Source organism: Octopus sinensis, linkage group LG17 (assembly GCF_006345805.1).
Source record: "Octopus sinensis linkage group LG17, ASM634580v1, whole genome shotgun sequence".
Lineage (NCBI taxonomy): Eukaryota > Metazoa > Mollusca > Cephalopoda > Octopoda > Octopodidae > Octopus > Octopus sinensis.
Window position 1 is genome coordinate 51,780,817 of NC_043013.1, and position 18,287 is coordinate 51,799,103.

At 36.5% G+C, this 18,287-nt stretch overlaps 1 protein-coding gene across 2 annotated transcripts in view; it reads left to right on the forward strand.

Moving 5' to 3' along the window:
• The window catches only part of LOC115220755 (band 4.1-like protein 4), a 161,356-nt gene that overhangs the window by 120,157 nt on the left and 22,912 nt on the right, over nucleotides 1-18,287 (forward strand). Inside the window, exons 2-12 of one of the 2 annotated variants that reach the window (XM_029790896.2) lie at nucleotides 124-228; nucleotides 1,644-1,686; nucleotides 2,010-2,088; nucleotides 5,561-5,658; nucleotides 8,132-8,252; nucleotides 10,710-10,797; nucleotides 11,511-11,599; nucleotides 12,713-12,776; nucleotides 15,174-15,265; nucleotides 16,795-16,910; nucleotides 17,764-17,833. In XM_029790896.2, the coding sequence (XP_029646756.2) occupies nucleotides 124-228; nucleotides 1,644-1,686; nucleotides 2,010-2,088; nucleotides 5,561-5,658; nucleotides 8,132-8,252; nucleotides 10,710-10,797; nucleotides 11,511-11,599; nucleotides 12,713-12,776; nucleotides 15,174-15,265; nucleotides 16,795-16,910; nucleotides 17,764-17,833 (965 nt within the window). Of the gene's footprint in view, nucleotides 1-123; nucleotides 229-1,643; nucleotides 1,687-2,009; nucleotides 2,089-5,560; nucleotides 5,659-8,131; nucleotides 8,253-10,709; nucleotides 10,798-11,510; nucleotides 11,600-12,712; nucleotides 12,777-15,173; nucleotides 15,266-16,794; nucleotides 16,911-17,763; nucleotides 17,834-18,287 lie in introns of those variants that run through there. The other variant, XM_036510579.1, reaches the window with a different exon arrangement.

Sequence of the window (18,287 nt, forward strand, 5' to 3'; positions counted from 1 at the left end):
CGAGATGTTTAAATTTTCTTTTTACAATGAAAATAGTTCCAAAGTCACAAACGGTAATTGAATGCTCTTCTCATCCATTGTCCAGTTAAATTGTCAGCTAACAGATTCCTGTTTCTATTCCAGCCATCAGCCAGGGCCAATTGTCTGCTGAGGAAAGTCTTTGACCATGTCAATCTATTAGAAAGGGACTACTTTGGTTTGAGATTCCTGGATCAGAATAACCAATCGGTAACTATTTAACAGCTCCATCTTTAATCATCATCATCATTCTCATCATAAACTTTGTTGTTGCCATTGTCATTATCACCATCTTGACCATCATCATCTATGTTCTCGTCATCATCATCGCCATCAACATTATCATAACCAACCATTATCATCACCATTATCACCATCATCATTATCATCACCATTTTTGTTGTCATCGTCACCACTATCATTACCACCACCATCATCATCATCATCATCATCACCAACATCGCCTTACTGGCACCTGTGCCGGTGGCATGTGTAAAAAGATTCAAGCACGGTCATTGCTAGTACCGCCTGACTGGCCCCCGTGCCGGTGGCACGGAAGGACATCCAGCTGTGGAAACTCTGCCAAATCAAGATTGAAGCCTGGTGCAACCATCTGGTTCGCCAGCCCTCAGTCAAAATCGTCCAACCCATGCTAGCATGGAAAGCAGATGTTAAACGATGATGATGATAATCATCATCATCTGAGTAGGTGATCTCAAGAGCCCTGAGATAAAGCAAGAAGCCTCTAATCTTGACGGTCTTGACTGAAATGGCAGTGCCTTGCTGGAAATGGGTTAAGTCCAAGGGCTTCAACACTGGACACAGCATCTATGATGACCAAGAATTGAACTTCTTGCCTTCCTTCTTTCCTTTTCCCTTTTTTAACTTTGTGGCAGAAGTGGTATTGACTGTGATGATGGTTATGTTGGGGGTGGGAGAGATGCTGGTGTTGATGGCAGTGACATTACTTCAAGTAATGGTGGTGGTGGGGGAGAAGCCCTGTTTGTTTATGTTACCCAAATCCATCATGACCCACACCCACCTCTCCTTTGCTGCTACTTACTACATCTTGTGGTACCTTCTTACAGCTTTATAGACTGGGTTATTTTCCTTCATCAGCACAGAATAATTGTTCAGGCTAGAGGTGGCGCTGCCAAATTCCCGTTCGAAATATATAGTTTTCAAAGTGACAACTAGTCACTGATTTATAAATTTAAAAAATTACTATTTTAAAATCTCGCAATGTGAGATATTCAGCAACAGTACTTTGTAGTAAAGATTGTTTGCCAACATAACATGGCAGTCCTGGTTTAGGATTAATGTTGCTGTAATTTAGCCCCAGGAGACATCATCTCCAGTTGGCTATATGATGCCATCTGCATCCTTATATTTTCAAACAAGGGAATCTAGCACCCCCACTCAGCTCAAAACATTATCTGTGTATTCGTCCTAAACCAGGACTGCCATGTTATGTTGGCAAACAATCTTTACTCCAAAGCACTGTTGCTGAATATCTCTCGTTGTGAGATTTTAAAATAGTAATTTTACCAAATTTCTTGTTTTAAATCTTTATTCTTTAATCCACCTTCAATGCTAATTTTAGTCTTTTTCTTCTGTTTCTGCAGCATTGGCTGGATTCCAATAAGACTATTTCTTCTCAATTAAAAGGTAAGACATAGTTTCTGTTTTCAATTTACTCTTTCGTTCATTCAGTCATCATCATCATCATAGTCATCATTGTCACCATTTTGACCCTTTGTTTTAAAGCCCTTTATTTCAAATTATAGGGTCCACAGCTTTCATGTTCTACTTTGAGGTCCCTTATGTTTCAGACCCCTTATTTTTAATTACAGCATCCACATTGTCCTTTATTATTCTTTAAGAAATGTTAGTACCCTATATTTCTGATTATAGGTCCCATATCCTTCATAATGTACTTTGTGGTCCCATAAAATAAAAGATTTTAAATCCCCATTTATTTCTAATTTTAGGGTCCACATCCTTCACGCTGTATTTTGTGGTGAAGTTCTATGCAGCAGATCCTTGCAAATTACGTGAAGAAATAACAAGGTAAGTTGTATATCATAGTGAATACACAACACACACACACTCAGATATGTGCGTATGTGTAGCAGTAACTACATTGATGGTTGTGTGAGTGTGTGCGTGTGTACTGTTGGTGTAGTGTACATGTAAGAACATGTTAAAAATTGGTGAGATAAGATCTCATATATATGTATGTTTATATATGTGTATATATATATATATTACGAGCAAAACGCCCCCCCACCGTCCAATAGATGGTGCTGAGTTGTCAAACATTTAAACCAAATTTTCTCAAAACAACTTGTCCGACCATCCCATAGGCCACCCCTTTGAAAAACACTGATTTAGCCTAAATTTGAGACACCAATAAAAGACAAATTTCGACTGATGTACTTGCACGTACAAATGCACGTTCCTGTGGCTTTATTGATTGCATTCTCACCTGGAATCGATTTCTGTAATTTTTTCAAGACTTATACACGCCCTGATACCGTCGGTATCTACATATCAAATTTGAGCGCAATCGGATGGAGGATGCCTGAGATCCTTGAAGACACACAGACAGAACGGATTTTATATAATAGATATACATATGTATTTATTCAAAATTCAAATAAGTTTATCATTATCGTTAAAAAAAATAATGATAACGAGGCCAGCAGACATAATCCAAATATGCAAAATATATATTTATTTCTTTATTGCCCACAGGGGGATAAACATAGAGGAGCAAACAAGGACAGGCAAAAAGATGAAGTCGATTACACTGACCCCAGTGCATAACTGGTATTTATTTAATCAGCCCCCAAAGGGTGAAAGACAAAGTTGACCTTGGCGGAATTTGAACTTGGAACATAACAGGAGGCGAAATACCCGGCATTTTAACGATTCTGCCAGCTTGCTACCCTATATAATCTTTTCTACTCTAAGGCACAAGGCCTGAAATTTTTGGGGAAGCGGGGGGGGGGGCAGTCGATTAGATCAACCCCAGTATGCAACTGGTACTTAATTTATTGACCCAAGAACAAAAGGCAAAGTCAACCTCGGCAGAATTTGAACTCAGAACATAATGGCAGGTGAAATACTGCTAAGCATTTCGCCCAATATGCTAATGATTCTGCCAGCTTACCACCCTATGCAAAATATATATTAGAAGTCAGGGCACAATATGTACCTGTTTGTGTGAAAGAAGAATAAATTCTCCAAACCCATGTATCTCTCTCTATATGGAAACATGTACAGAGAATGTAGCAGAGTGAAAGATACATGATTCTGGAGAGTTCTACTCTCTTCTTTCATGCAAACAAGTACACATTGTACTCTTTTAATATATATGTATAAAGCGGCGAGCTGGCACAAACGTTAGCAGGCCGGGTGAAATGCTTAACAGTATGTCATTTGTATTTACATTTTGAGTTCAAATTCCGCCGAGGTTGACTTTGCCTTTCATAATTAAGTACCAGTTGTGTACTGGGGTCAATCTAATTGACTTGCCCCCTTCCCCAAAATTTCGGGTCTTGTGCCTAGAGTAGAAAAGAATATTTTAAGGTGGCAAACTGGCAGAAACGTTAGCATGCTGGGTGAAATGCTTAGCCGTATTCTGTCTCCCATTACTTTTGGCCTTCATCAAGGTTTTTTCATCAGTGAAGGATCAAAATATGCCGTGTTCATGCTGGTTTGCAACCTTGTTAAATAACTGTGCATGGATCAAACAGTTTTTCTGTCTTTGTAGTCATAAATTAGGCTCTTTTCAGTACATACCATTCATACTGAATGTCCTTGTAGAACGCAGCTCTGATATTCCATTCCAACACCTGAAGTTCTTTGGCAGGGGCCCTCAATGATTTTCTAGAATGATCATTGATAATATTTAGCACTTGTTGGATGAATAATGGTGTCCTTATGGTGTCTGAAAGTTTAGACTATTTTCTCTTTGATTTAGTTGAAACATTTCCACCAGAAATTTTCATTTCCATCCAAACTTTGTGAGCTAAACATTGTGCACCATTTTGATAGTTACCAATTTCTAAATCGCTCTGTTCTACACAATATGGCAACAACAACTGCATCTCTTTCCATTTCTTGTGTTAGCATTTTATCTGTTATGAGGGATCTGAAAGAAGTAAAAAAAACAAAAAAAAACAGTTATTGATTAGAAAAGTGTAATATGCTGAAAACTGTCCTCACATATTCCTTGCAGCTTGTACTTTGCATAGTGTGTGTGTATATGTGTGTGTGTGTGTGTTATTGTTGTTGTATTCGTAATTGTATACCATGTTCTCCGTTTTTTTGTTTGTTTTTTTGTCTTTGTTGCCGTACACATTCACTAGCTTTCTTACAAAGGGGTCTAATGCTCTAAGCTTAGACATTTTGGGGGACAACCAGATCGAACCATCTCAAGTGTAACTGCCCGAAATGGTTGTGACTTCTTGGATTTGACTGATGAAAGAAAGCCAAGAATGACCTGTGTTTCTTTGCCTGTCCTTCTAATTGTTGTTTCTCTTGTCCGCCTCTGTGTCGTGTATCTGGCCAAACGTTTTAATTCCATCTATTGCATTTTTGTTCCATTTATATATATATATATATATATATGTATATATAGTGATACCTCGCAGTACGAGTTGAATTTGTTCCATGACCAAGCTTGTTTTACGATTTACTTGTTTTACAAATCAATTTTCCCCATTGAAATTTAACTAAAATATAATTAATCCATTCCAGCCCTAAATAAAACCATCAAAAATAATTTTTCATGGGTTCTAAAACAGAAAAGGTGTAGTTACAAGTAAAATGATGGTTATGAAAAAAGAGAATGCAAAAGAAATATGTAGGAAAGATGGAACAATTTGTGTGCTTGTACTGGGGATTACCGCTCGTACTTCAAGACAAAGATTTTCATGAATCTTGGCTCATTCAATGGAGCACTCATACTGTGAGGTTCTACTCTGTGTGTGCATGTTCCGGGTTCAGTCCCACTGCGTGGCACCTTGGGCAAGTGTCTTCTACTATAGCTTCGGGCCGACCAAAGCCTTGTGAGTGGGTTTGGTAGACGGAAACTGAAAGAAGCCCGTCGTATATATGTATATATATATATATGTGCGTGTGTGTGTTTGTGTGTCTGTGTTTGTCCCCCTAGCATTGCTTGACAACCGATGCTGGTGTGCTTATGTCCCCGTTACTTAGCGGTTTGGCAAAAGAGACCAATAGAATAAGTACTGGGCTTACAAAAGAATAAGTCCTGGGGTCAAGTTGCTCGATTAAAGGCGGTGCTCCAGCATGGCCGCAGTCAAATGACTGAAACAAGTAAAAGAGTATATTTCTTTCTTTCCTTTCCTGAGTGTCCAATAACACTATACTTGTTCCACGTCCCTGCGTTGTTGTGTTTTCTCTTTGTGTTTTCATGTTTGGATTAATTTTATATGTATATGCATAGAAATGTATATACACGCACGCACACACATGTGTGTTAATTCTGTGTATTATTTCCTCTCTGCAGATATTACTTCTTTCTCCAAATCAAAAGAGACATCTATGATGGACGTCTACCTGTCACGTTTGAAGAACTCATTGAATTGGCAGCTTACATCCTACAGTGTAAGTAGAACACGCACGCACACGCGCACACTAATACATTTGCACACATGCATACATCCAATTAGGAAACAGTTATTCTTTTGACATGGATGAATGGTATGTGGGTATGTCTGTGTGTGTGTGTGTAGGTCCTGCAGTGTATCTAAAAATCACCCACCTCACCTAACTTGGTGTGGTTGTCATTTTAGCCCCTCCCTTTCACTTGATCATGTAACATGTCCTAGGTCACATGTTATCATTAGCACTTATAATTAACATTACTCACGCGCGCGCACAAACCTGTTTACAGGTGTGTATAGAAAATTTGAAAAGCTATCCTCTGAAAATGATCAATTTGTGTAATTGTGGAGTTCTACATGACAAACCTTTCGTATTCCAATCTCTGTTTAAATATAAACAGAATTAAAGACTTAAATCTTAGCATTTTCAGGTCTCGCTTTGTGTATATAAGGGAAGTAACTGTAGATAAAGGGAAGCAACTCAGGAATTCTTCTGTTGATTTGATTGCTGTTTAATATTCAAATTAATTTTGACGTTCTCAGTTCAAATTCCGCCGAGGTTGACTTTGCCTTTCATCATTTCGGGATCGATCCTCAGTTTGTGCCTTTCCTTGTAGTCATGGTGATCTTATTGGAGCTCCTCTTTTATTAGGTGCACTATATCATCACCGAATTGTATATTTTTTATTTCATTCAATTTCTATATAAACCCCTATATTTTATATAACCCATCTTTGTTATATCCCCTTCATCTACATCTCCCTCACTGTGGTTATTATTAATATTATTATTATTTTTATGACTCTGAGGAAAGCAGTGAGCTGGCAGAATCGTTAGCACGCTGGGCGAAATGCTTAGTGGTATTTCGTCTTCTGTTATGTTTGGAGTTCAAATTCCACCGAGGTCAACTTAAGTACCAATGGAACTCCGGAGTTTATGTAATCGACTTACCCCCACCTCCCCCATGCTGTGCTTGTGGCAAAAATTTGAAATAATTATGATTATTATGACTATTATTATTATTAAGGTGGTGAGATGGCAAAATTGTTAACACACTGGACGAAATGTTTAGAGGTATTTTGTCCATCGTTATGTTCTGAGTTCAAATTATTCTGAGGTCAATTTTGCCTTTCATTTTTTCAGGGTCAATAAATTAAGTACCAGTGAGACCTTGGGGGTCGATGTAATTGACAAGTACCCTCCCTCACCACCAAAAAAATTTCAGACCTTGTGCTTTTAGTAGAAAAGATTATCATTATTATTATTATTGTTATTATTGTTATTATTATTGTTATTATTATAGAAGCAGTGAACTGGCTGGAATGCTTAGCAGCATCTCTTCTATCTTTATGTTCTGAGTTCAAATTCTGCCATGGTTGACTTTGCCTTTCATCCTTTCGGGGTCAATGAAATAAGTACTAGTTGAGTACTGAGGTCAATGGAATCAAGTAGCCCTCTAAATTATTGACCAACCCCTCCTCTAAAATTGCTGGCCTTGTGCCGAAATTTGAAGCAATTAAAGGTAGCAAGCTGACAGAATTTGTAAGCACATGGGACAAAGTGCTTAGCAACATTTCTTCTGGTTCTTGACTTTCTAAGTTCAAATTCCACTGAGGCTGACTAAACAAAGTATGACCTAACAGGTGGGGCCCTGTTAGAATGTTTTTCAGGTTAAGTGGCCCTTCCCACTTTTTGTTCAAATTCCGCTGAGGTCAACTTTGCCTTTCATCCTTTTGGTGTCAATAAATTAAGTACCAGTTGAACACTAGGTTCAATATAATCTACTTGTCCCCTACCTACTAATTTTCGGCCTTGTGCCTCCAGTAAAAAGGATTATTATTATTATTATAATTATCACTATTATTATTATTATTATTATTATTATTATTATTATTATTAAGGTGGTGAGCTGGCTGAATCGTTAGTGCATGGGATGAAATGCTTAGCGGTATTTTGCCTGTCACTACATTCTGAGTTCAAATTCCGCTGAGGTCAACTTTGCCTTTCAGCCTTTCAGGGTCAATTAAATAAGTACCAGTTATGCACTGGGGTCGATGCAATCGACTTAATACCCACCCCCAAGCTGCTTTTGTGGCAAAAATTTGAAATCATCATCGTCATCATCAATATTATTATTATTATTATTATCAGTATTAAGGTGGCAAGCTGGCAGAATCATTAGCACGCCAAGCAAAATGCTTAGTGGCATTTCATCAGTCTTCATATTCTGAGTTCAAATTCCGCCAAGATTGACATTGCTTTACATCATTTTGGGTTCAATAAATAAAGTACCAGTTATGCACTGAGGTTGATGCAATCAACTATACCCCTCCCCACAAATTCTGGGCCTATGCCTATAATAGAAAGGATTACTATTATTATTATTATTATTTTTATTACCATGTATATTATTTTTATTATAATCATTATTATACTTATCATCCTCATCCTACTCATCATCATCATCATTCCAGCTGAACTCGGTGACTACAACCCTAAGATACACACCGAAGGTTATGTTTCTGAATTCCGTTTTATACAGCACCAGTCCATGGAACATGAGCAAGCCATTGCTGTTTTGCACCGAAGACTTGTGTAAGTTCCTCTTCAACCATTTTCTTTTTCTGTTTTCTTACCAATAATCAAAGACATTTCACATATCAAAGGAGCTTAGTCCTGTCTTAGGCCCTTACCCCCAGATTTAGTTGTGTTGAATGGAATTAAAAATTGATTATTAAGGGTGTGGGGTTGGTGGAATTGTTAGAAAATGGGATAAATACCTTGTGGTAGTTTTTCTGACTTGTTTTCTTGCTGGGTCTTTGTAATCCCACCGGGATCAACTTTGACTTCCATCCCTCCAGGGTCAGTAAATTAAAGTACCAGTCAAGTACTGGGGTTCATCTAATCAACTGGCCACCTCCCATCAATTCAGAACATGAAAACTATATAAAAAAAAAAGATTAAGATCAAGACATTTGTCTGGCTTCATGTGTAAAGATAATTTGAAATATGTATCAGGTGTGGTTGTGTGATAAGAAGCTTGTTTTCCAACCACATGGTTCCGGGTTCAATCCCACTGCATGGCACCATGGGCAATTGTCTTCTACTATTGCCATGGGCTGACCAAAGCCTTGTAGCGGATTTGGTAGATGGACACTGAAAGAAGCTCGTCGTATATATATATATATATATATATATATTTATGTGTGTGTGTGTTTGTCCCGCCAACATCACTTGACAACCGATGTTGGTGTGTTTACGTCCCGAAACTTAGCAATTCAGCAAAAGAGACCAATAGAATAAGCACTAGGCTTACAAAGAATAAGTCCTGGGATTGATTTCTTCGATTAAAGGTGGTGCTCCAGCATGGCCACAGTCAAATGACTTAAACAAATAAATGAATGAAAGGAAAAAAGAATAAATATATACAATCAATATATATATATATATATATATGTATGTATATACATACATACATGCAATGAGATATAATAATATATTAATATATGAAGATATATTAAATACATTATAATATCGGTGTCTAATAGCAATTAAAATCAAAAAGGTGAAATTAATAAATGAGAGTGGAAAATAGCACCAACAATTGCTAGAAATGAGAGCCAAAATTTCTTTCTTTGCTGAGGTACACTCACAGAATGGAGTAAAATTATTCAGGTGGCTTATTTACAACCAAAAGGCACAAGTATAGACATCAGTAAAGGTGCTAGTCAGCCCCCAACACTGCTAGAAATAAGAGTCAGAACAACTCTAAGCTACAGGGAAGCACTTATCTAATGACCAAAAAGGGAAATTAGCTCCCTACAGCAAACAAGACAGAGCCAGATCATCAATGGTTTCAGATTTTATTAAATCTTCATAAGTGACTCTCACCTCATTGCCAAGGGCTAAACCTAACTCGCCTTGTCAGGTTATAGAAACACTGTAGGAATCAGAGGCTGATTCCATAAATGGTAAAAGTGTTGGTCTTTAGGTAAATGCATCTCTGAGGCTAAGAGTTGTTCTGGCTCCTATTTCTAGCACCCTTGGTCACTATAGTAACATATATATATTGATAAAAAATGGCAAGACAACAAAGTATGAAAGAGACCTCGATATTATGTAAATAGAGGAATTTATCTGTAAATGTAATATGTGACAATTATTCGGTAGCCATGATAAAACTCCGAGTTTCCACCCCGGCATCCAAAACTCAGGGTGTTATCATGGTTACCAAATAATTGTCACATATTACATCTATATATATATATATATTTAGGTGTGTGAGAGAGTTGGTATGTGAAAGCACGTGGTTAGATGTATAAAAAATAAAATAGAATGAAAAATCTACAGATTTGTATTACATGGTTAAAAAATATATTCAAATCGTTATATCATTTTCCTAACATGACAATTTTAATATATTTTTTAACCGTATAATACAAATCTTCTGTAGTTTTTTCATTCTATTTTGTTTTATATATATATATATATATATTGTAAAGTATAAAAGCCATCTCAATATGGCTAACCACAAAGGGGGGTGTTACTGTAGCTTTTTAGCCCCGGGAGATCATCGTCTCCAGCTTTCTTTAGACACACTTTCTGTGCCCTTAAAGTATTTGTAAAGGGAGGCCATCCCTTTCTCGTAAGCCTGAGTGATACGCACCAGACCGGTTTCAAGATTATTGTCTCTTATTAACGGGCGGTAATCACCAGATCACGATGAAAGACAAGGCCATTGAGAAAGGGATGGCCTCCCTTTGCAAATACCTCAAGGGCACAGAAAGTGTGTCTAAAGCCAGCTGGAGACGATGATCTCCTGGGGCTAAAAAGCCACATAACACCCCCCCTTTGTGGTTAGCCATATTGAGATAGCTTTTATACTTTACATTGTCGAGCGATTACTGTTTACATCTTGTTCTGAGATTTAATAATGCTTATATATGTATTGTTATGCATAAATATCTGTTTGTGTATCCATAAAATATATATAGATACCACACACATGTATGCATGCACATGTATATAATCAATTATGATGTATACTTATAGGGGTCAAGTTCCTGCTGTGGCAGAATACAGATTCTTGGAGAAAGCCAAATGGTTAGAAATGTATGGCGTTGATCTTCATCCTGTGAAGGTAAGGTAGAGAGATTTATGATTTTATATATATATATATATATAATTCTTGTAATTGGTTTGCAAAATTACTAATATGAATCCATGTGTTGAAACAGATTTCGTTGGATCTTGCAAAAGTCATTGAGCCAATAATTGGCATAATGACCCTACCAAGATAGATACAACAATATATATGTATATTTTCTTATTATTATTATTATTATTATTATTATTTATTATGATAAATGTAAATAAACTAATGTGTGTTTTAGAAGCGTTGAAATGTGATTGTGAGATACAAATAAGATAAGTTTTTTCATAGGCATAGGAGTGGCTATGTGGTAAGTAGCTTGCTTACCAACCACATGGTTCTGGGTTCAGTCCCACTGCATGGCACCTTGGGCAAGAGTCTTCTACTATAGCCTCGGCCGACCAAAGCCTTGTGAGTAGATTTGGTAGACGGAAACTGAAAGAAGCCCATCGTATATATGTATATGTATGTGTGTGTATATGTTTGTGTGTCTGTGTTTGTCCCCCCTTATATATATATATATATATGTGTGTGTGTGTGTGTGTGTGTGTATATATGTATATTAATAGTAATGGTATGACAACAAAAGAATGAAAGAGACCTCAGTATTATGTAAATAGAGGAATTTATCTGTAAATATAATGTGACAATTATTCGGTTGCCATGGTAAAACTTATATAAAGCTGTCATTCTGTTGGCAGGGTGAAAGCAACATGGAGTACATGCTTGGAATTACACCAGCCGGAATTATTTTGCACAAGAACAAAAATAAGGTTGGGAACTATTTCTGGTGAGTATCATATTATCTATACACCTGTGTAGGCTGTAGTTGTGAAGTTACAGTGGTGTTTTGGCTGCAGTAGTTGAGTGGTGTTAGTACATAGATTGTAGTGTTTGTTGTAATGGGATGAATGTACAGGCTGCAGCAAAATACCTTCCTGGATTCGCCATTGTTAATGAAAGTTTTGACAAGAAACGCATCATATACATCAATCTGAACTACAATGGCCACTGAAAGATAAATGGTAAAGTATTAGCTACATGAAGACACCATTAACATCTTCTTAACTCTACTAGCACTACACTAATGGCTGTTTAAAATATGGGAGGTTTTTCTGCCTCATCATGTCACATGTAGATTAGAATAGAAATATCTGTAGTGTGTAGGCTGTGAAGTGAAGTCAGGGTATAAGATGTAGTAGTGCACATATATTACCGTGTATAAGATGTATAAGGCAGTGAGCTGGCAGAAACATTAGCACACCGGGCGAAATGCTTAGCAGTATTTCGTCTGTCATTACGTTCTGAGTTCAAATTCCGCCGAGGTCGACTTTGCCTTTCATCCTTTCAGGTTCGATAAATTAAGTACCAGTTACGCACTGGGGTCGATGCAATCGACTTAATCCCTTTGTCTGTCCTTGTTTGTCCCCTCTGTGTTTAGCCCCTTGTGGGCAATAAAGAAATAAGATGTAGTAGTGCATAGATGAAAGAAGAGGTGGGAGGGGATAGCAATGGTCATTGACAGGATCAGAGGAAGAGGAAGGGAAATTTGGACTTCTACTGGGGTAAGCATGGTGGTGAGGGTATTAATGCTGCTGATGATGATGAGGAGGAGGAGGTGGTGGTGGTGATGATGGTAGTGAGGAAGAGGAGGGTAGTGACAGCGATGATGATGGTGATGATAGTGATCATGGAGATGATGGTGATGATAGTGAGGAAGAGGAAAAAAAGACGGATGGTAATAGTGAAGACAAATTTGGTGATTGTCCTGGTGATGATGAGGATGATAATGATTAAGGTAACAATAATCCTTCTTCCTCATTTTCTGAAATCCCCCCCCCCCAACAAAAATAGCCAAATTTTTATTCATGATGTACTTCTGTTCCATTCTGTTTAATTCCAGGCCAAGAATTACCAAAGTGCGTTTCAAAGACAAAATATTTTCCATTAAGGTCAAAGACAGAAATGTAAGTTTCATTCCATTAAAACTATTATTACTTCTACTACTACTACTTACAACAGCAACAATAATAATAATAAGGGTTTCAAATTTGCACACAAAGCCAGCAATTATGAGGAGGGGGTAAGTTGATTATATTGACCCCAGTGTTTCACTGGTACTTAATTTTATCAACCCCAAAAGGATTAAAGGCAAAGTCAACCTTGGTGGAATTTGAACCTAGAACGTTAAGTCAGAAATACCGTTAAGCATGTCCCTTAGTGGCTGACAATATGTGCATCTCTGATTGTGAGCAGAAGTAGTGGGGAAGCATCATAGCCATGTGATGAGAGGAATTCTTTGGAGTTTGAATAATTCACTTCTGGAAATGTGTTTTATTCATCATCTTTAAACAACCCTTATTCAGGGACCTTTTGAGTGAGATAGTCTACCTGACCTGAAGAAAATTCTAAATGAACCCCACCTGCAAGGTTATGTGCTGTTTATCTTGATATGAGATCACCCTGTCACGCACATGTGGTTGTGATGCTTGTGCCTGATGTACCCTTATGAGACAGGTTGTAATGATGGGTATACTGGGCTTCATAAATTTATACCCCGGGGTCACTTTGATGGCAAGCGCTGCTCTCTAACTTAATAATGGTAAAGAAAATTCTATAATAATTGTGGAAGTGTTCTTACAGTAGTATACTTTTTAAAATATCATTGAAAGTAAGACGAAAGTTATGACTTATCTTATAATATCGATGACGTTAAGAGGTGAAGATAAAATGAGAGATATGACCCAGTTTATAATATATTTTTTGTAATATCATTGATTTAAACATGTGAAGAGAAGAAAAATATGACCCATCATATAGTTAAATATTTTAATATCATTGACTTAAACATTTAATATGAAAGTTATGACCCAACTTGTAATATAGTTTTAGTTATATTATTGAAAATAAGACGAAAGATATTATCCATCTTATATTAATACATTTTAACAATAATATCATTGAAAGTAAGATGGAAGATATGATCCATCATACAATATATTTTTAGTAATAACATCATCTATATAAACATACAATGATATGATGAAAGATATGACACATCTTATAACAATAAATTTTATTATAATATATCAATGATAATATATATTTTATAACAATATTTCTTATAACAATATCATTGACATAAGCATGTAATTATGAGAGATATATTTTATATATATACATACATATATTCCAACCCATGCTAGTATGGAGAACGGACGTTAAACGATGATGATATGTGTGTGTGTGTGTGTGTGTGTGTATGTATGTATGTATGTATATCTTTTATACAGCAATATAGGCACAGCCGTGACTGTGTGGTAAGAAGCTTGCTTCCCAACAATACAGTTCCAGGTTCAGTCCCACGGCATGACACCTTGGGCAACTGTCTTCTACTATAGCCTCGGGCTGACCAAAGCTTTGTGAATGGATTAAATGGATGGAAACTGAAAGAAGCCCATCATGTGTGCATATATATATATATATATATATATATATATACAAAATGAGAAAATGGAGAAACATACTTAAATCAATCAATCATCAACCATCAGATAATACCCAATCAATACTTTATTACACCATTACATAACAGCAATCACATTATACATAATATATTGCAAATATAACTAGACATGGAAATAGAAATATACGGCCGAAACAGCTGTCAGATATGATATAATTGTATTTTATATTTCTATTTCCATGTCTAGTTATATTTGCAATATATTATGTATAATGTGATTGCTGTTATGTAATGGTGTAATAAAGTATTGATTGGGTATTATCTGATGGTTGATGATTGATTGATTTAGGTATGTTTCTCCATTTTCTCATTTTGTATTATTAATTTACGGTAATAATTTTACCCATGCCCACATAATACAGTAAATGAATTAATTGCACAGCAATTTTTAACATTTATGTATTAGTCTTGTTGGGTACCTCTCTAGCAGTATATTGGATATATGTTATCCCATTGAGGGTTGAATTTACCATCCCTATCTCATTTCATATATATATATATATATATATATATATATTACATGATATGTATGTGTGTGTGTATCTGTATTTGTGTCTCCCCCCCATATTGCTTGACAACCAGTGTTGGTGTGTTTACATCCCTGTAACTTAGTGGTTTGGCAAAAGAGACCAATAGAATAAGTACTAGGCTTAAGAAATAAGTCCCGGGGTAGATTTGTTAAGCTAAAACTTTTCAAGGTATTGCTCCAGCATGGCCGTATTCAAGCGACTGAAAGAAATAAACGAATAAAAGAATATGTTATGTGATGAAAGATCTGACCTTTTTTTTTGTCGTGGTTGTTTTTTATATCTGTTTTGTTGTTGTTGTTGTATTTCAGTGTGATGAACATTGGTATGCATTTGAATCCAACAACAAAGTGGCCTGTAAACATTTATGGAGATGCTGTGTGGAACACCACGCATTCTTTAGGTAAGCCATGATCTCCTGCAGACATTCTTCTGTGAATCCTAACAACATAACGACTTTCAAAGCCCTAAACATGGGAAGGTAACTAATGTCTGTACCAGAGCCCCACACCCAGAAGATATAAACACCAACACACAACACAACACACATACACACACACACACACACATAAACACACACACACATGCATGCATGCATGCACATCTCTCACATAAAACTCAACTGATTAAGATTCTCTGGAATTGGTAATCTATAAATCTAATACCTATTTCTTTACTACCCACAAAGGGCTAAACACAGAGAGGACAAACAAGGACAGACACACGGATTAAGTCGATTATATCGACTCCAGTGCGTAACTGGTACTTATTTATTCGACCCCGAAAGGATGAAAGGCAAAGTCGACCTCGGCAGAATTTGAACTCAGAACGTAGCGGCAGACGAAATACCGCTAAGCATTTCACCCGGCATGCTAACGATTCTGCCAGCTCGGTGCCTTCTGTAAATCTAATACCAATATTCTGTCACCACTACCATCAACTGGTTGAGAACCATGACTCATTTGTTTGAGACATATCATTGCCACTTTCTACTTAAAATCTTTAATATTCCACAGACTCCAAATCATCTTCTGGGGATGTTTGATTGAATTTCCATTGGTCTTCATCAAAATCTTCTCAGATTTCCAAAATCTCATCAGTTGTAACTAGACTATGTCTTTGTATTGTAAATAAACTCTGCCAGAAGTGTTTAGGTGTGGTGAAATTCATGGCTGGAAACAAAAATGGAGAAAATATAATCAAATCAACAAAGAAACCAGCGTAACACGAGAACAGACCCATTCCATGAATGTCCTGCAGACTGTAATTATTTCCATCTTTAAGAAAATGTCTCACTCCATAAGATGTTGAATTAATAAGCCACAAGTTATGTCATACTGATGGTTTTTAAAAAGAATGAAATAGTGCTATATATGCTTACCAATGACTAGAAATTTTAACAATTTCATATTAAGTAAACAAAGACAAAAATAAATATATGAACTTTATACCCCTTTTCCTTTGTTATTCCTTAACTTCAATTTCAAATTTCTAATCCTGCTTTGAATTAAGGAAAAATTATCTTCCTTGTAATAGCTGTGGTTGTTGGAGGGACCACATGGGATTTAATTTTAGTTTGATCAGCTTTTTAACATGGTGTTTGCCATATATTGGAAATTTAGCTCTGTGAAATTCCTGGTAAAGAAGGCCCAATAAGGTTAATATTTGTTTCTGTACACAAACATGAAGTTTGTCTAATATTTAGAAAAGGCAAAAATGCTAAAATTATACAAGACTTGAAGTAATTATAATTAATTTTCCTGGCTTCCTCATCTTCTTAACTTTTAAATTAATGCCATGTTTTTCCAAATTTTCACTTAGCTCCACACCTTACCAGAATGGCTAAATGGGTTGGTGGGTGGTGAAGGGGTTGTGAAATGTTGTGATGAAATGGTTAATTAATTCAATGTCTTGTCTTTCCAAATTGTACAGTGGAAGAACGGAACGTATGATGAAAGAAAACCAAAGATTCCGGGACCAACCAGAAGTGATCAGAGTTGCCAGTAAGAAGCATCAAAGACGGTCCCATTCCGACCCCAAAATTAGTGGTAAGTTCTTTTGAGTGCAGCAGAATATTTACTCTTATTTTGTATTGTTAACCTACAAATAGTGATAGTCATATTGATAGATAGATAGAGAGAGACAGACAGACAGACAGACAGACACAGATGGAGAGTGAGAGAGATCACTGGTCTCAATAAATTCGGTTTCAAATTTTGGCACAAGTTCGGGGGAGGGGCTAAGTCAATTAAATCCTCCCCAGTGTTTAACTGGTACTTTATTTTATCGACCTTCAAAGAATGAAAGGCAAAGTGGACCTTGGCAGAATTTGAACTCAGAACATATGGACAGACAAAATGACTGGTCTCAATATATTTGGCCAACATCTCATTGATGGGTCAACTTTACTGTTCTTCCATCTTGGAGTTAAAAGCTGATATAAACTGCAACATTTATTCGTACCTGTCCACCAACTAAATTTGACCAAATTCATGCATATATATATATGTATACATGGGTGTGTATATACATATGTATATATACATATTTATATATATATATATATATTTAAATATAAATCTTGAGGCTCTTTTATGACCATCACAAGATGCCAAGACAAGAGTTTACACACACACACACACACACACATACCTAATTATATGATGGGCTTCTTTCAGTTCCCGTCTGTCAAAGGCTTTGATGGACTCAAAGCTATATTACGAAACATTTTCCCAAGGTGCCATGTAGTGGGACAGAACCTGAAACCACATGGTTGGGAAGCCAGCATATTAATCACACGGCCACACCTACACCTATAAAACACATAAAATCTCCATTATTGAAATTCTACTAAAATTTGTGCATTTCTTATTCTCTTTTCTTTTTTTTTTTTCTTTCCAGTTAGTTGCTATGGTGATCAAGTTGCAAAACTGCCTCTATCCACCACGATTAGTCCTGAAGCTATTAGAATGTACGTATTTTATGTTGCTGTTGTTATTGTTGTTGTTAGCCATTATGTGTCAGGCCTGTTTGAACCTTAATTATAACCATTATCATTTTATGTTTGCTTTCCATGCTGGCATGGATCAGATGGATTGTCACAGTCCGATTCGGAGCTTATTCCTCCTTGAGATATCAGAAACTATGCTTTGCTCATATATTCCATTTTGGGGTCTGGTTTGTATGGCTTTTCTTAATGCCAGCCACATTACAGAGTATAGGGAGAGCAGTTAATCAAAGCACCAGCACTAGAAGGGTTTTCTTGTCCTCAGCTATCCTAATGAGTCCCCTTAATTCATCGATGGTATGGCTATATTAATGAGATGAGACAAGTGTTTGAGTTTGTGTTGACCTTCTCAGAAAATGAATCACTTGTGATTAGTGATCAATGATAATTTTGCGATGATAGCATCCTGATAAAATGG